The sequence below is a fragment of the Myxine glutinosa genome, chromosome 2, assembly GCF_964187855.1.
Source record: "Myxine glutinosa chromosome 2, kmMyxGlut1.1, whole genome shotgun sequence".
NCBI lineage: Eukaryota > Metazoa > Chordata > Myxini > Myxiniformes > Myxinidae > Myxine > Myxine glutinosa.
In genome coordinates, this window is record NC_136262.1 from 180408624 (window position 1) to 180427983 (window position 19360).

The 19360-nt window shown below is 45.1% G+C and overlaps 2 protein-coding genes across 4 annotated transcripts in view; one reads left to right on the forward strand and one right to left on the reverse strand.

Moving 5' to 3' along the window:
* Positions 1–667: 667 nt before the first annotated feature.
* Positions 668–10445, reverse strand: LOC137421027 (FAD synthase). The gene is made up of 6 exons (XM_068106676.2): positions 10228–10445; positions 7357–7504; positions 6633–6731; positions 4238–4427; positions 1180–1253; positions 668–996 (listed from the first exon to the last, which is right to left on the reverse strand). The coding sequence occupies exons 1-6, from the start codon at positions 10307–10309 to the stop codon at positions 861–863; spliced, it is 729 nt and encodes a 242-aa protein (XP_067962777.1). The 5' UTR covers positions 10310–10445; the 3' UTR covers positions 668–860.
* A 336-nt stretch (positions 10446–10781) lies between these two features.
* Positions 10782–19360, forward strand: part of POLR3C (RNA polymerase III subunit C) — a 38460-nt gene continuing 29881 nt past the window's right edge. The window contains exons 1-2 of one of the 3 annotated variants that reach the window (XM_068106673.2): positions 10782–11285; positions 16124–16379. In XM_068106673.2, coding sequence (XP_067962774.2) covers positions 11139–11285; positions 16124–16379 — 403 coding nt within the window. In that variant the 5' untranslated portion in view covers positions 10782–11138. The remainder of the gene's footprint in view (positions 11286–16123; positions 16380–19360) is intronic. The other 2 variants (XR_013622416.1, XR_010983242.2) reach the window with 2 other exon arrangements.

A 19360-nucleotide genomic window follows, 5' to 3' on the forward strand; every position in this document is an offset into this window, starting at 1 on the left:
ACCGCAGCCGCAAGCCAAGAAAACAAAGGCCGCAGCGGCAAACAGCCGCAGCGCAAACCAAGACAACAAAGGCCGCAGCGGCAAACAGCCGCTGCTGCAAACAACGGCCGCAAACAACGAGAGTGGGCCTGAGGCAACAGTGGAAGAGCCGGGCAGGCGAAGCCAGGAGCAGAGCCGGGACCGAGCAGAGAGCAGACCCAATGGCCAAAAAGCCGCCACGACCACCAGAAAAGCAGACTATGTACAATGACTCAGTCGGAGAAGCGGCGAACAAGTAACGCCAGCGTCCTCTCCAGACCGGACCGGAAGTTATTTTTTGTTACTTGCACTTTAAATACCCCCAAATAACCAAAACACCCCAACAACTCTTAAAGACCCAGAGGAAACAAAAGACCCTTAAGACCCAAAAGCCTCTGAATACACCAAAGACCCAAAACACCTCAAAGACCCAAAATACCCTTAAAGGCCCAGAGGATCCAAAAGACCCAAAACACCATGAAGACCCAAAAGACACCGAAATGGTCAAAGATGTCTACCCCTCTGAAACGACGTGTGGTGAGGCGTGCGGAGCGCTCCGAGTCACGCTAGTACTAATAATATACAAAAAAAGCTCCTCCATGACCCTCGTCACTAAACAGTATCATCATACACAGGGAAGGACGAAAAAAATCGTTGAATCTTCATTCTTTTCAAGGGTACATAAATTATAGATATATATCATCAATTCAGGAAATCCTTGTGAATTATGGACGGTTTATCAGAGCTAGAATTTTTTTAATCACTCAGGAATTACAGAAAAGTTCATAAATAAGGCTCCGCTCCGTCTCCCAATGATGCGGCTGTTGAGAATCCGGTCCGTGTCAACTCCTTGAGGTCCTCTCCGCTTCTGCATCGGTCAGTGAGTACGCAGGCAGGTATCTGACTACACCGGTAGTGTCGATGTAACGCAATGCTGCATTCTTTTCAGTGTTTGATGCACTGCCCAGTGATGTGTAGCTGCAGGGGCGTAGTGTGATCGCAACAATGTTTGGATAAATAACCTGGCACAAGAGACTTATTGCTTATACTCGTACACACTTGTAAGGATAATAGCATCGGCTTGTAAAATGTAGTTCTTGAACAACAAAAACAACAGTGTCATGTATATCATCATCAGTAACATATGAAATGGATACGCACCCCCTATCATACAGTATACTGTAAGGCAGCTTCAGGCATCGCAAGAAGTTCCAGACATCATGGTATGTCCAGTCCTGAGAAGGCCATGGAAAAATAAACGGCATGGTTATGTCAGGGCCGCTACAGGTACGATTCCGCTGCAACGCCATTCTAATCGTGCTGCATAAGCTTTCATATTCACCAGGTGGGGTCTACGTGGAGATAGAGGGGAAAAACATTCTGACAGTTACAGTATTCACACCCTTTGACGTTTTCACATTTTGTTGTGTTACAGCCTGAATTAAAAATGGATTGAATTGAGATTTTTGTCACTGATCTACACATCATACCCCATGATGTCAGTGGATTTTTTTTATTTTTTAGAAATTCTTTCAAAATAATTAAAAATGAAAAGCTGGAATGTCTCAAGTCAACAAGTATTCAACCCCTTTGCTATGATACTCCAAATTGAGCTCAGGTGCATCCAATTTCCTTTGATCATCCTTGAGATGTCTCTACAACTTGATTGGAATTCACCTGTGGCCAATTCAATTGAATGGAAATGATTTAGAAAGAAACACAGTTGTCCCACAGTTGACAGTGCATGTCAGACCAGAAACTCTACCATGAAGTCCAAGAAACTGTCTGTAGAACTCCGAGATAGAACTGTGAGGATGCATAGATCGGGGGAAGGGCATAAAACAATTTATAGTGATGAAAGTTCTCAAGAACACAGTGAGCTCCATCATTAGGAAATGGAAATAATATGGAACTACCAAGACTCTTCCCTAAGCTGGCTGTCCAACCAAACTGAGCCATTGGGCAAAAACGACCTTGGTCAAAGGTGACCAACAACCACTCTGACAGAACTACAGAGTTCCTTGGCTGAGATGGGAGAACCTGCTGGAAGGACAACAGCCTCTGCAGCAATTCACAAATCGAGGCTTTTTGGGAGAGTGGCTAGACAGAAACCACTCCTGAGAAAAAGTCACATGACAGCACGCCTGGAGTTTGCAGAAGGCACGTGAAGAGCATGAGACAAAATGAGACAAAAGATTATGTGGTCTGACGAAATAAAAATTGAATTCTTTGGCCTGAATGCAAAGAGCTACATCTGATGGAAACCAAGCGCAGCTCATCACCCATCTAGCACCATCCCTAACGTGAAGCATGGTGGTGGCAGCATCATGCGGTAGCAATGCTTTTCAGTGGCAGGGACTGGGAGACTTGCAAGGATAGAGGGAACAACATCAATGGAGCCAAATACAGGCAAATCCTTGAGGTGAATCTGCTTCAAAGTGCAAAAGGTCTTAGACTGTGGCGAAGATTTCGTTCCAACAGCACAATGACCCCAAGCATAGAGCCAAAGCAACACTGGAATGGCTTCAGAACAAGAACGTGAAAGTCCCTGAGTGGCCTCGCCAAAGCCCAGACTTGAATCCCATTTAGAATCTGTGCAAAGACTCGAAGATTCCTGTTCACCAACACTCCCATTCCAATTTGACAGAGCTTGAGAAAATCTGCAAGGAAGAATGGGAGAAACTCCCCAAATCCAGAGGTGCAAAGCTGATCAACATACCAAGAAGACTCGAAGCTGTAATCACTGCCAAAGGTAGTTTTACGAAGTATTGACTCAGGGGGTTGAATACTTATGTAAATTAGATATTTCTATATTTCATTTTTAATTACTTTGTAAAAATTTCTCTATAAAAAATCCGCTTTTACATTATGGGGTATTATGTGTAAATCAGTGAGAAAAAAATATATCTGAATTTAATCCATTTTAAATTCAGGCTGTAATACAACAAAATGTGAAAAAAGTCAAAGGGTATGAATACTTTCTGAATGCACTATTGGAGGAAGTTGCATTATCGTACAGATGGAACTTTACACCTCAAACAGCAGTTACAGAATACTGTTGTCATATCAAAAAGATCTAATTCACTTACAAAGTAATCATACATCAACAGGGCATGACCATCACTACTCAAAAAGGGATGATGGATTGATGGTGCATTGATTAAAAATTTGCACAAGATTATATCATCTCTCATCTTGGACAGCATTATTTGCCGGAAGACCTCATCAATAAAATAAAAGGTTAACATGAACATTATGCAAAATTGTCTGTAGAGGTGAAGGACATGAGTGTGAGGTTGCTAAAACTACAAAAACCTTTACTGGAAATGGAAGAGAAATCACATCATCCTCCATCACACATCAACTTACAGGTTACATCGGCCCAGCAATGTGCTAGCCAGCACAACACCCGTTAACCCGTTGGTTAAGGGGGCCATGTATGAAGCGATTCATCTTTAGAAATCCCAGGCAATTTCCCTGGAGGTTGCACTGTTTTCCCAAGAATATTGGAATTTCCCCTGAAGATGCCAAAGCTCAAGTCTCTATTTGAGCAGTCCTCCGACCCTCTCTCTACTCGCTCGGTAATCCAACCCTCTCCAGCAACTGTAGGATGCCCGTGTTCTTACAGCAACCCCTTCCTGGCTATACTTCCAAAATCCAGGCTGAGTGTGCACCTCAGCTCTTCTGTGGAATTGTCTTCCAGAGGCTGTTTAATCACACTCTTCACGACAGGGCTTCAAACAGGTGATGCACCACCATCTCATGTCATTCCCCATCCGAACCCACAATCTTTTCTACCCCATTAACCCAATGCAACCAAACTCTCTCATGCACAGGTTAATGTTTCCTTCCCTCCCATCTTCTTTTGTGGTCAATTCACTCCCTTGCTATTTCTGCTTGTATCCACACTCTCACTACTTTACCTTTTAACCCCTTTTGCCAACTCGCTCTTCCCCTAACCTTGAGCATTATAATGAACAGATATGATCCGCAATGCCATAAAAAATTATCACAATGGGATTTTCCCCAAACAAACAAAATAAATAAATACAGTGCATTCAGGGCACACACAATTTTTTTTTTTAACATTTAATCGTTGGTTATATCGAGTTGAAGTTGATTTATTTTAAAGTGCGATTGTCAAAATGGAATTTGTTCCAAGCATTCCTCAAAATGGCTAGACTGAAAACACATGACGAGGAACAGCAAGGGTGATCACCAGCATGGGGTTGATGCGCATGTAGCGCGGCCAGCCGGGGTCCGTAGGGCACAGGGGCGTTAAGGTACACGAGTACGGATCCGTCCGTCGGGTCCCCATGAGGACAGCACGGATGAGAGGCCGGTCCGCCCGCAGTCGGCCCAAAGCCTCGTGCACGCTCCCCTCCATGATGAGCAGCTTCAAGCCATACCTTTCAGAGGTGGGAAGACAAAGTGGTAGATTTACTACAGCAACCATTGTGCCAACGTGCAGGCCGTGTGATCGATGGCAGTCATGATCACTGGCATTCGGTGGAGTATCATCGTAATATTTTAATGGAGTGCAATATACCTCCTTCATGTTGAGGTAGACATGAGGGAGATACCTGCAATTTGCACAAGGTATCAGTAAACAAGAGTCTTGTACGAGTATTTTAATGGAATCAAGATATTTCACATCCTCTAGACTCTAGTCTAGAGGATGCTTACAGGTGGAAAAGCCGGCTTCCAATGCCAAACAAGGCAGACTGTTTTGTGTTACATGTGTGAAGGTTTGTAATTATAAACACTTGATAAACATCTGCATTCAGTGCATAACAAGCAGTGCTCTCATATATTGGTTCATGGCCTACTCTAGTCTGACTGCTGAAGATAACATGCAAATGGCATCATTTTAATCTCAAATACGCAATCTTAGCATGATCGTTTTGGGGCATGGAGCAATTCGTGGAGCGAATAAGGGAAGGCTGAGTTAGAGCAACACTGGAAAAGGGGAAAAAGAAAAGCACGAGACTACGGAGAATGAATACGTCTATAGTAGAATAGTAGATGCCAGTCGACTACCCCTATTATTCCCACCTTGTGGGTCGGCTGGGGAACTTTTCAGTCACAAGTCTTCCACAAACCGGCAAGCCAGGCATTCCACGAACCATTCGACCGACATGATTTTGGCAGAGTTTGCAATTTGTTCAGGGTGCTATGCTAGCTTTCAACGCTAGCATGACAGAGCAACGCAAGCTTTCATGCAGGGTTATAATGAAATTAGTTTTAAAAAAAAATTGGATTAAGGGGGTAAAACAATTCCTGGGATCTGTAGCAGACAGCAAAATAAGCATTCCCATTAAACGTTGGCTTGAGCTCGAGGTTGTTAAGAGAGGGATGTCAAGTTGCAAAACGACCTCGCGTGCTTGAGGTGGATGTGCATGCTTGCATGGAGTACGATACGGCCCGATAACAATCACGGTCAAGGTTCACATTTGTTTAGATACACATTTTTTAATAGGTCATTGCCTCATTTTTGGAGAAGCTCCGCAGTGAGATCATTTTTGTATGGAGATTTACTGTTCACTCTGTTTTTAGGAATCATGCTTGTTTGCTGTTACTCGGTTTATATTAATTAATAGATTATTTGGCCTTGTAGGCCCCCACGTAATCAACGACGTCACCAATGAGCATCAGTGGCCGTCAGGTTCAAATTATTCCAACTTTAATGGTACATTTGTTGCATCCTCGCATGGATATTAGTTAACTTATTCAAAGCTGTTCAGGGTATAATAGTTTACGACATTTGGGGAGGAGGTTCCTACAGAAAATGCCATTTGCTGTGCCAAAAGTTTAGCTTTTGGTGTTACTATATTAGATGTGCCTTAGTGTGGAAAAGATTGAATGAAACCAAAATGCTGCAAGTAGGCCCATTTTGGCCACAGATACAGAAGCTGAAACAGACTCCGATCGTAATGAGCAAATTCTTGATCCACTCGTTTGATTGGAGAAAGATGATGAATCTCTATGTAACACTAAACACACAAACTTTCAAAATTGTGTTTTAGGTCCTCAAATGTTATAACTTTTATATTGACACAAAATAACCTGGTGGGGTGAGCGGGCCTTGCTCACGCCCGATTTTGGAACACCTACCTATGCAGATCTACCTAAATCTATATATATCACCACCCCAAAAGTCATAACAATATATATATATATTAAAAGCAAGGTGCTGTATTGGAATGCTAAAATGGTGGAGTCGTTCACCATTCTGATACAAGCGGCATCGGTATATACTCTACTGGGAGATTCGTACAGGGATCATCGTGACTTGTATTCAAGTCCGATTTGGATCAATTATTATTCAATTATATACTATGTTACCCCGCTGGGACCCCAAGATGGTGAGCACCTGTCTCACACCACCCCCCATGTAGAAACCTGGCTCTATGATACAATCTACTGCTTTCAAAGCACCGTGGTTATCGTCGAATCATCTTCCCTCAGAAATTGAACCCAAACCAGACAACTCAGACATGTACACCACTTCTGAGATATCCAATCGACCCCCAGTCAATCGAAGCCTAATAGGAAGGGGTGAGGACCGACCAAGTTTATGTCATGCTGCCTAAGGGACAAACAATTAAGTCTACCTTTGCTTTGTCTCTTCTATAAACTGTTCAAGCTCTGGAAATGGAGCACTTCCGCGAATGTACAGGCCTTGCAGAGATTCCTTGTTCCCAGGAAAGCACCTGCCAAGAAAGACATTTGCATGGAGGAGGAATGTTGCATGGAGGAGGAACATCAGTCAAATTGCCAGTTATGAAGAAACGGAGAAACGGAGAATGAACAATGTAACAAAAACACAAACCGAATCACGTGGTATTTTGAGGGCATCGTCAAATCTCAATGTACCACGTATAAAATAGAAGCATCAAGTGTACAACTATTTGTACGTGGTGAATAGAGATTATTCCATTGTTAAGGTAGTGAGGTGATGAGGGACTACGAAAGTTATACCCAACATCAACTAAACATGGTGACATAAAGGATATACATGTCTAAAGACAAAGCATGCCTTCTGTCCTTTCAGAGAAGGGGATGGGGTGGAATAGGAAAAGAAGGGAGACCGTGGCCACACTAGAGGGGACGAGGTGGGACAAAGCCGCATTAGAGGGGACGAGGTGGGACGGGGCTGTTCCAGAGGGAACGAGGCATGACGGACCATTGTAATTGTGTTTGAATCCCCAGGTGGTTTGATTTGGGGAGAAGAAAGGGCGTTGTGGTAATGGATGTGGTATTTACATTTTACCCTCATTACACTACAATCTCGGCTGGCAGAACAGCTTCGAAGCCTAAGATCCTCTCTGAAGGTACCTTCGGGCAGCAACATGGTACAAGTGCAGAAGTGCAGTACAGTCCTTCCCACCGTTGAAAGCAATGCAGACCTCAGACAGGTTGTACGTGCTCAGTGACTGTTCGATGGTATGCAGAGCGATGGACACCTTCCGTCCAAGTTTTGAATCTGTGGGTTCAGATATAATTAGTCCTGCTGGTCAGTAGTCAGTACTCTAACTACCATTCCTCATATCACCCCAGCCATCACATCAAAGGTATTAGCTTTGTATGCAGTGGTGATCATTCATAGGTTGTGCATATAAACACATGAATCAATCTAGAAATAAATATATTGTAACGGTTGTCGGACCCAACCCAATTACCTGGTTCAAATCTGGCGTGTCGCGTCAAAGCGACCAAAACAGTCAACCACTTTGAGACTTCCTTGCAGGATCTGCGTCTGAAGGCCACGTTACCATGCGGATTGGGAGTTACAAAGCATTCCAGTGTTGCGCCAATGGGCGTCATGTGACTGGATATAATTTAGGCCGAGCAACACAAGTCATGTGATGCAGTCTTATAAACGGTGTGGAGACCGTGGCCAATTATTTCCCTTAACAGGTATGCAAAACCACCAAATGAAGCTGCCATCACAGTCAGAATTCACCTGAGAACAAATTAGATTTATTTAACAAAGTACAAATGATTGTAATGGGGAAGAAAACAAAAGAAGCAATAAAACAAACCCCTTAATCCATTACCGAGCATAAGCGCCCACGGCGTCAATGAACGAACAGGAGGTTGTTAAATGGGCCCACAATCATACCACGACAGAAAAGACAGAGGGGTTTCAAAAAACACAGAAAAGAGATGGCGGGAAATTCCGATAGTTCCGTAGAGAGATGATTCCAGGCCGCTCCTGAGCCGCTGCAGAGGGGAGGTAGAGAGGCGTGACTCTGGCTGGGCGAGGCATTGTTTGACTGTTCGTAGTTTAGGTCCGGCGCAGCCCCTGGTGTGGCGTTCCATTTCTCCTCACCCTCACCTATTATCAGCTCAGTCAAACTCGTCTGATGATGCTTTACGCCCCTCCCCACTCTACTCACCATTGGCCGTTGTTAGGCCTGGTCGGAGGAGGGACACCTCCGTGACCTCTCACCTTGAATTCTGAAACATCACGGCTCGCTTACAATGGCTCACCGGCTTAGAGATCTCGATATAAACATATGGATCAATCTAGATGGAAACATTGGGCTGACCATCCCTGAAACGCAATCCTTAGCAACGATATCCAACCCAGTGCAGTAACGAGGGACAAATAAGCAAAGCTTCACATCTCCACATTCAGTAAACTCACTTAAGTTGGTTGTGAGTGTTGCTTGTGATAGTTGCTTACGGTAGTTGCTCGCGAGTGTTGTCGTAAGGGATGCTAGTGAGTGTTGCTTGTGATAGTGGCTTGTGATACTTGTTTGTGATAGCTGCTCGTGACAGTCGCTCGTGACAGTGGCTCGTGACAGTCACTCGTGACAGTGGCTCGTGATAGTCGCTCGTGACAGTCGCTCGTGACAGTGGCTCGTGACAGTGGCTCGTGACAGTCGCTTGTGACAGTCGCTCATGACAGTGGCTCATGAGTCGCTCGTGACAGTGGCTCGTGACAGTGGCTCGTGACAGTCGCTCGTGACAGTGGCTCGTGACAGTGGCTCGTGACAGTCGCTCGTGACAGTCGCTCGTGACAGTCGCTCGTGACAGTGGTTTGTGATAGTGGCTTATGATAGTGGCTTATGATAGTGGCTTGTGATAGTTGCTTACGATAGTTGCTTGTGATAGTTGCTTGTGATAGTGGCTAGTGATAGTGGCTTGTGATAGTTGCTTACGATAGTTGCTTGTGATAGTTGCTTGTGATAGTGGCTTGTGATAGTAGCTTATGATAGTGGCTTATGATAGTGGCTTGTGATAGTTGCTTACGATAGTTGCTTGTGATAGTGGCTTGTGATAGTGGCTTATGATAGTGGCTTACGATAGTTGCTTGTGATAGTTGCTTGTGATAGTGGCTAGTGATAGTGGCTTGTGATAGTTGCTTACGATAGTTGCTTGTGATAGTTGCTTGTGATAGTGGCTTGTGATAGCGGCTTGTGATCGTGGCTTGTGATAGTTGCTTGTGATAGTTGCTTGTGATAGTTGCTTACGATAGTTGCTTGTGATAGTTGCTTACGATAGTTGCTTGTGATAGTTGCTTGTGATAGTGGCTTGTGATAGCGGCTTGTGATAGTGGCTAGTGATAGTGGCTTGTGATAGTTGCTTGTGATAGTTGCTTGTGATAGTTGCTTGTGATAGTGGCTAGTGATAGTGGCTTGTGATAGTTGCTTACGATAGTTGCTTGTGATAGTTGCTTGTGATAGTGGCTTGTGATAGCGGCTTGTGATAGTTGCTTGTGATAGTGGCTTGTGATAGACGCTCGTGATAGTGGCTTGTGATAGTGGCTCGTGATAGTGGCTTGTGATAGACGCTCGTGATAGTGGCTTGTGATAGTGGCTTGTGATAGACGCTCGTGATAGTGGCTTGTGATAGTGGCTCGTGATAGTTGCTCGTGATAGCTGCTCGTGATAGTGGCTCGTGATAGTTGCTTGTGATAGTTGCTTGTGATAGTTGCTTGTGATAGCTGCTCGTGACAGTGGCTCGTGATAGTCGCTTGCGATACTTGAAGTATTGAACTTGAAAACTTGTAGTTTTCCACTTTCGAGTTTCCCGTTTTGTTATTCTGGAAACGTTTAATGATAATGGTTTCTCCAAACTGCAAAATGTCCCGTTGCTCGAATCAATTATTTATTTATGACGTACAGTTCAGGGATCAGAGAATAACAAGCGATACCGGTATAAAATAAGCAAGTGAGGGACCTGTCTCTTAAAGCTTACCGGTTCGACCCAGAGACGACACGGCTTCGGAAGACCAAAGTTCATTTTCTGTCTTGGTCGCGATAGTGGAATTCTGGTACATCGCAGAGAACAGAGAACCAGCACGTCTGTAAGGGTAACCGAATATGTGGATATGAGGCTTATGACTCTTTGAGCGAAGAACCTAACATCCGTAATTTCGACGTGTTGGAGTTGTTGTTGTTGTTGTTGATGATATTATTTTCTACCTCCATCAACAAGAGGTTTCAAAATGTATAATCTCAAAATATAGATACACAATAAATTTTACATATGATTGTCAACCATAAACAAGCTTTGTTATGAAATATTTATACGAAGAAAGAAATCGAATAATTGGCAACAGGCAAATGTCAACATTGTTGTCATGGTCGACATGAAGAGGACAATAAAAGGAGCACGATATGACAGAACCTGCGTTTAAAAAACAGAATACTGTATAATAATAATAATAGTCCATTTTAAAATACCCTTTGATCAAATCTCTTCAACTCGTAAAAATGGAAATAACCAATCACGGTAATCAACAAAGACTTGGGGAAGTTGACCTTGACCGGTTGACCACTTGACCCTGACAAGCGTCAGGCGCAGTTTTTTCTTCGTTTTGAGCGATCATCGCTATGACTGAAAGTTTTGGGATGGTTATAGTGTAGTTAATGAATAAAGCCCGAACGCTTTCTCATTAACGAGACACTATGTAGACTAGTGACAAAATATTTTTTCATCTCTGTGGAGTGTGGATTGCGGTTAAGGTTTCCATCCCCTCCCCTCAGGAAAGGAAAAGCCTCCTCGACCTCGAATTCTCGAAATGAGTGTAGCTCCGCCCCCCTCCACGGAAGAAGATGTAGCTCCTCCCCCTACTCCTCCCCGTCTCCATACGGTTCCGTTTCATCATGACAGAGGTGGAAGAACGACTGTGCAAGTACTTATTGCAGGAACATTTCGGGGAGCTGGTTTGCCGGGTCGGTACGGAGCTGGTCCATGCCGGTTCGCTGTATCTACGGCAGTTGGTCACACGGATCGGCCTTTCCTCGAGCCAGGCGAGTGAAATGAGGTTCTCACGTCATCTCTCAGTCACAGGGGTCCCATTTTAACCCGCACACCTGACGAAGAAAGGTTCACGTTGGTTTCCATATCCATGCCGAGTGGTCACTCCTGAGTCGCGTCGCTCAGTAAGGCCGAGCCGAGTCCTCGCGGTTTTCTACAAAGATTTATGTTTTCTTCAAAGCGGATTCGTCATTGAAGTGTGTGTGTGTGTGTGTGTGTGTGTGTGTGTGTGTGTGTGTGTGTGTGTGTGTGTGTGTGTGTGTGTGTGTGTGTGTGTGTGTGTGTGTGTGTGTGTGTGTGTGTGTGTGTGTGTAAAATGTGTGTATAATATGTATATCGATATATGTGTATATAAAGTAAAATAATGTGTCCAATATAAATATGTGTATACAATATAATATGTATATGAGTATGTGTGTATATAAAGTGTAATATGTGTGTGTACAATATAATGTGTATAAAATATAATATGTATATGAGTATGTGTGTATATAAAGTATATTAATATGTGTGTGTACAATATACTGTGTATATGCACGGTCTTGTGTGACAAGGCCCTGCGATTTCAAGACGTGCTCCACAATTGTGTTTGCTCGATTATTAAACCTCACTTGCTGCTTCAAAGGTGCCTCTTTCTTGAGTTCCAGGGGGGGAAATCCCGACATATACAATATAATATGTGTATAATATGTATATGAGTATGTGTATATAACGTATAATAATATGTGTATGTACAATATAATGTGTATACAATATAATATGTGTATAATATGTATATGAGTATATGTGTATATAAACGTATAATAATATGTGTGTGTACAATATAATGTGTATACAATATAATATGTGTATAATATGTATATGAGTATATGTGTATATAACGTATAATATGTGTGTGTACAATATAATGTGTATACAATATAATATGTGTATAATATGTATATTGGTATATGTGCATATAACGTATAATAATATGTGTTTGCGGTTTGCAATATGTGTTGCGGTTTTGAGTTTTGGTAACAGTTGTATAATAAAGGTTAAATTTCCCCCTCATAGTTAGTCACACAAACAACACGTAGCCTCGCGATAGTACAGTTATCTCTTAGTATTTGTGAGCATAGTCCTTTTCCGGTGTTAGTTCTGCGTTGAGTAGAGTAAGGAGAATAGGTCCTTCTCGTACTTCCATTGCCTTATCCCGCCTCCATTGCCTCATGCCTCTTTGTGCTGCCTTTGGGCTTTTTGGCGCGAATTAACATGAGGCCGGCCTGGCAAATCGAGCAGAGACCGCATGAGGGCGGCAGAGAAGCTGACGGTAAGCGTGAGCCGCCAATCAGGGCTCAGAGGGTGTGGCGGCAGCACTGCGTCACAGGGCGTGGTTGGAAGGTTCGAGAAGGTTCAGGGAGTGTCAATATAACCCGTCGCGCAAAGTCCCCATGAGCAATTGAGGTATGAGGACTGAGTTGGATTGAAGAGAGCAGTGCGGTGAGTTGGCGGTCAGCAGAGGACTTTGAAAGATACGAGATCGGCGAAAGACGCGCATGAACCCAGGATATGCGCTCATATGAAAGTGACGCTCGGTTGAGCTTGAAGCCGAGCCGCATATAGTGCATTGAGTTACGCGAGTGATAACGCGCTGTGGAACCGCCAGCCGTGCTGAGAGACGCGTACTTTGCCTTCCTGCCTCATCGGCTGCCTTTTGTTCGAGGGACGCGCTACGAGGATCCTTCCACCACCTGCTGGCCATCTTCGCGGGACGTGCTGGGACCGAGGAGAGCCGGACGGGGCCGTTCCTGGACGACCAAGTAGGCGCGCTTGGCCTGAACATCATCCTGCCTGCAATTCCCTGTGTGAGTGTGAACGGGCCCGAGTCTGGGAATTAAGAAGAAGACTGCTTAAGTTCTGATCTGTGTCCCTGCTTCTACCGATCATTGTACATAATATTGGGAATAATAATTAAACCTGTGTTCTTCCTTCCATTCGATCGTTCTTGTGATTTCCCTCATTGGCTAAGCGTGGTACGAGTAAAACCGCTCTAATCGGGGTCCAATATTAACGGTGACTGCACGGACCACGTGGTACGCAATCCGCTCGGTGTACTCAAATTACACGTGGCTCGTGCGAGGCTTGGTTCCCCGCTTCCGTGGAGGCGCGGGTATTTAGGTACGAGCGAGACTTGGTCCCGAAACCCTACCTTGCGTGTGCCCGGAAGAGGCGTTTCAAGTCTCTCGGTTCCACCAGGCCCAGAAAGAACAAGGGGCTTAATCCCCCCTTGGTAAGGGGAAGAAGGGCGGCGGAAAACCGTAACAATATGTATATTCGTATATGTGCATATCACGTGTAATAATATGTGTATGTACAATATAATGTGTATACAATATAATATGTGTATAATATGTATATGAGTATATGTGTATATAACGTATAATATATGTAATGTGTATATAACGTATAATATGTGTAATGTGTATATTGTGGGAGCTGTGCTCGCACTATAAAGCCAGAAAAAATGGACGACACAGGAACGAAGTTTCACCGAGCTATTTATTTAGCTCAAAACCAAAGAACTCAAAAGCACACTGAATCTGCCCCTCGAACGGGCGGCAATTTATATCACAAACTGAACACACAAAAGCCACGCCTCTCAGGCGGGGTGTGGTATGCAAAATCGGTAAGTCACGTGTTCGCCCGAGAAGGGCAAGTCTGGACACGCCCGGGCGAGTCCGGACAAGTGACCGCTCGCCGGTTGCGTCATCGGCCGGTGCACGGTAATTGTGTCATGCTTCCGGTAACTGCTACAATATAACGTATTGTCCTGTCACCGGCGATTAAGACCGCCGGATGACGAATAGCCAAATGTTTTTTACTTCCGGGGCGACCTCCAGAATATGGCGGTTATGAGTGCGTGCGAGATGGAGGCTGCGAGACGTTTACCTGAACGGAACGAAAAGCAACACGGAAACACGACAAATGAAAATACAACAATAATCTATCTATAATTCCAGCAATCTCTGTGTGTGTGTGTGTGTGTCTGTCTGTGTGTTTGTCTGTGACCGCTGTTTCTCGACAACCACGGGTCCGATATACTTTTAACTTGCCAGGTATATTGCTGGGGACCCGAGGATGTGCCTTTTCAAGGTTTCATATTAATCGGACAATTACTTACCGAGCGATGTCCAAAAAACGATTCAACCAATCAGAGAGCAGCGAACTAGCGCGTGTGCCGAACGTGGCGGACACACTCTGCCTCGGATGGCACATTTGAGAGCGTATTCATTTATTTCACGTTTGCAAACTATGTTGGCGCTATGTTGGCGTTAAACGATGTTTTAAAACTAATAAAAACGAATTTGCGATTCATTCGCTTTCCTGCGCGTTTGTGTACGCGATGGCGATTTCTTTACCAAACTCCGGAAGCCGTTCGCTTTGGACCGAACCATTTCATGTAAATAGAGGGGGGGGTTCTGTGGTCGTTGCGAATGGACCAAACCATTCATGTAAATAGAGGGGGGGGATTGTCACTGTACTCGCAAGCCGTTCGCCGTTCGCTTTGGCGTTGCGAATGGACCAAACCATTTCATGTAAATAGAGGGGGGGGATATAATTTTAGATAGATATATAGTACGGGCATATATATAGTACGGGCATGCCCTAGTGATTTTAATGAAAATAAACCAAGGAATAAAATGAATGCTGAGGTAAACTAAAATTCGCTACTTTGAGGATCCTCCACTCAGACACAAAAAACAGACTAGGGGAAAGGTAATAAAAATAAAATGTTTCCTTATTAGTGCACTTAGCCTGTCCGAGTTATTTTGGTGAGGTCGGCAGTGTAAGGTGACGCTAGCCAACAAAAGGCCCGTGTCGAAGCGTCCAAAATGGCGCGGCGCCATGCGTCAAAACGCTGAGGCGTGAAGCAAGCAGCCAAGACAGCCTCCTCTCGATTCCTGGCCAGCAAGCACAACGCGGCCCCCAGCTCCCCCGAAGAGCACCACAGCCTCAAAAAAAAACTCCTCACTCCGATATAGCAAAAGCTCCAAAAGATCTCAAAAGCGCACAAAACAAAACAAAAACAATGGCCAGCCTCCTTGCCCGATCTATTCACCAACGTCTCTGGAAGCTTCTCGATGACGTCACACCGACCAATGGCAAAGCTTTTTTTCAAAATCACCCCATGCTTGGCCCACATCCTCTGGGCCAATCATAACCTTCAGGGGCATGGCCTGCCAGCTCTTTCTTCACCCTTCCTATCAAACCACTCCTGGGGCATGGCCTTTTTCCTTGTTAGATCCATTGGAGGGGGGGGGGGGGGGGGCGGGGCTAGCCCCGACCAGCTCTGCTTGGCTTCCTGCCAACATGCTAAATGTTGTTTAACCGTCTGGAGTCTACAAGCCGATTCTATCGGCTTCACGCATGCGCCGAAATGTCTACAAGCCGAATTTATTGGCTCTAACCACATTCAAATTTACCGCGCAATTACTGCCTCTTGGATTCGATGTGTGTGTAATGGTTTAAAAGTAGACTCCAGAGGGTTAAAGGAGGTTTTCATGGCCGGCGTTGGCAGCAAAACGTAAAGGGAAAATTACAGAGGGAAAATCACGTACTGGGGAAAATTAGCCTTAATTCCTATAGCTAATTAGCACTGCTGCTAATTAGCACTGTCTGTGTGTTTACAGTGACTCGGTTCTGCTCAAAAGGCACCTTTAACCTGCCATTATAATGATTTAATACCTCATACCAAATGTGCTGCATATTGCATTATAAGTTGTACTGACTGTTCGTCAGTCTAACTTATTTGGTGTGTACTGACTGTTGGTCCTGCTGTATTGTGCAGGTGCGAAAGGCATTGTGCGTTCTCATCCAGCATGGCATGGTCACGTTCGTGGCGAAGGAGCGTGGTCCTGTGCTCTACGAATCTGTGCGAACAGCATTGCTGCGCATTCCACGCTACTCTCGCTATATATATGTGGCCAAGACCCTGTACGGGGACACGGGCGAGTTGCTGCTTGAGGAGATACTACAGCACGGAGAGCTCACGATGAGCGACGCCATTCGGAGGGTGGCTGACCGGCTCACCGAGACGAGTAATGGTAAGTCATATCGAGGAAGAGTAGTATTATTAGGATGACATTTGTGTGTTGGTTGTTTTTATTCATTTGGGCAGACAGGATGACCTAGCAGTACGCACACTCGCCTCAAAGCGAATCTAGCCAGGGTCTGTATGCAGACGCAACTATGAACTGTTGCCCTAGTGTTTCACAGGCAATACTTTCTGAATATTTTCTGTTTATGAATACTTTCTGAAGGCACTGTATATTCTGCATCTCTCACTCCCACACAGACATGTTATCTGCAGCTAGTCATGTGTGAAATGTGTTGCACATCAGCTGATTTAAAGTCCCCTCCTGTGCTGCCACATACTTCAATTTGATGAGAAACTTGCTTGCTGCGATTGTCTGACTGTAACCCAAACAGCGTGTCATGCAATGTATATATATATATATATATTGTTACGGATCTCCGACGTCGGCTCTCCCCTTGTCAAGGGGGGGTTAATCCCCTTGTCCTTTTATCTGGCCGACGCGAGTCCTGGAAGTTATAACGTCCTTCCCGGCGCGGCGTTAGGTAGGGTTTGTTAGGCCCAGGGATTCACTACTACCTAATTACTAACGCCGACCGAAAACGAGGGAATAACTCCCGCTCAAATCACGGATATGGATGGAATATGCCGAGCGGATAGCAATCCGCGATCCGAGCTGTTAACAGGTGACTAGACCCGATTATAGCGGTTCCGAATCGTGCCACGCTTACCCAATGAGAGAAAAGACTGATGCGATTGGATAAGAGGAAACCAGGAAGAACAAGGCAATTTATTACAAATGTACAGAAAGAAGAGGAAATGAAAGAAATGTACAAGATAGAAAGAGGAAGGAGAAGTACACAGGGCAGTCTTAATTACAGGCTTAACTTATTCCCTGGACAAACGGGCCCGTCTCACACACACAGACACTCACACGGGGGTTGTAGAGGAACAGGTTGATGGTCACCAGCGCGTTCAGGCTCCAGTCCGGCTCCGATCCAGGGCGATGGAAAACCCGGCAGGCAGCTCTTCACAGTGTAACGCGAACGGACAATTATATCACGGGGGGAAGGCTGGTATCCTGGCGGCGTACGTAATAGTTGCACACTCGCGCCAAACGCCCCCTCTCCAATGTCCTGTACGCAAGCGCCAATTGTGCAAGTCCTTTCAACCACGATCAAGCGCATTCGTCCTCGCAGTGCTGTTACCAGTGCGCTCTCCCAACAAGTCCTGTCGGCACACGCTTTCGCTGTAAGTTCTCCAAAATCACAGTAGTCCGTTTACCAAGCACGCTTCCAACAAGTCCCCTCAAAAGCCAACCTTCCAACGAGTCCTCTCAAATGTGCGCTCCCCCAATAAGTCCTGTCAACACATGCTTTCGCTGTAAGTTCTCCAAAATCACAGTAGTCCGTTTACCAAGCGCGCTTCCAACAAGTCCTTATTAGCTCGAGCTCCTCTTCACAAGTCCTCTTAAATGTGCGCTCTCCCAATAAGTCCTGTGAAAGGGCTTTGTGCGCTCGTTTTTATAATCCAGCCAGAGATCGCTCCGCAAGCCCAAAAGCCACGCCTATCAGGCGATGTCACTCCAGCCCTGGTTGGCTGGTGAGGGCTTACCGACTCCCCCCTGATGGCTGGGTGACGTGGCCACACCTTCTTCCTGGCGCTCCACCCCCTTTTTCCAGGCTTCACCTCGTGGCTTATGGCGGCGTTGAGCGAGCTTACGTGCAGCTAAGGCTGCTGCTGCTGGCCAAGGAGCGCACCAAATTGGAAAGGGCCATGGGGCACAGACTGGGGAGCGTGCTTAATGGCGTCGCTTGGAGGGAGAGGCTGGCAAAATGGACGGAATGAACGCAAGGGGGCCTATTCTTATTTGATTGACACAACGCAGATTCAACTATTGGGAACATGACCTTATCTACACATATTATGAAATAACTGATGTCCTATGGTGACCTACGTGTTGCTTGTGGCCTATCTATGGGGTGCTACCTTTAACCTTTAATGATGTCATATTTACAAGTGTGAGTTCTCAAAACCGCAACACTGCACCCCTCCTTTTGCCATGTTCCACGGCCACAATGCGTTGATTCATTGAAAGGTAATTCATGGTTCAATTTGGTGCAAATTCAGTAACATTCCAAACTCTCAGCAATAACCTGCAAAACAAAAACAAAAATAAATAAATTAAGAAAATTAATAATCTGCAAGAAAATTATTAACAACATGACATCCCAGAAAGAATCTGACAGCCGAAAAAACAGAAATCGGGCGCGGGCGCTACTTTTGATTCACCCTGTAATATATATATATATATATATATTTCATGTTCTAAGGCTTGTAATGGAGCTGACGAGACATACACTTCACACAGCCACTGAGCTTGGGGGAAGTGCCATCACTGCCGCCACAGCTGTCACTTCCCGGGATACTCTGGGTACCAGCGAAATCGTAACAATGGCACCGCCTTTCTCACCGCACTCAGTGGGGTATTTCCTCCTCCCATGGATGCCAACCGATGGGGATTGTCCGTGCTCTGTCCTTTTAAATATTGAACCTCCAGCAAGGAAGCAGCATGTACCATTTTTAGAGTCTTCGGTATGACACAAACCAGTCCAATCCAGATGGGTGTTTTTTAGGAAACACCTTTTCCTTACTGGATGGTCGTTGGCTCCCAATCGGGAACTCATCCACCCTTTGTCAGGTGTTGCTTTTCTTCCTGGCAGGGTGTCACAGTCATCCTCTCCACTAGCAAAGCCAGTGAGGGGTGTCGGTTTAGTCACCTACAACCTGACCATGCGGTGGGTAGCACTGCGTTACATGTTACCAGTGGCAGGCCCAAAAGACTGACCTGACCTAAAACCCAACTGACCTTGTTATTAATATTTGCATCTTATGTTGATCTTGCCATTGTCAATGATCCCCCGATGATAGCATTTCGATTCTTGCTCGAGTTGTAATGTGCAGCATGACTAAATAGCTCGGTCTCCATAA

Coding starts and splice junctions, on each gene's coding strand:
- LOC137421027 (XM_068106676.2), bottom strand. CDS start 10,309: ATGTACCAGAATTCCACTATCGCGACCAAGACAGAAAATGAACTTTGG. Junction 4,428..6,632: donor ATAGAAGAGACAAAGCAAAG/GTAGACTTAATT, acceptor CACCTCTGAAAG/GTATGGCTTGAAGCTGCTCA. Junction 1,254..4,237: donor TGCGCATCAACCCCATGCTG/GTGATCACCCTT, acceptor TGGCCTTCTCAG/GACTGGACATACCATGATGT.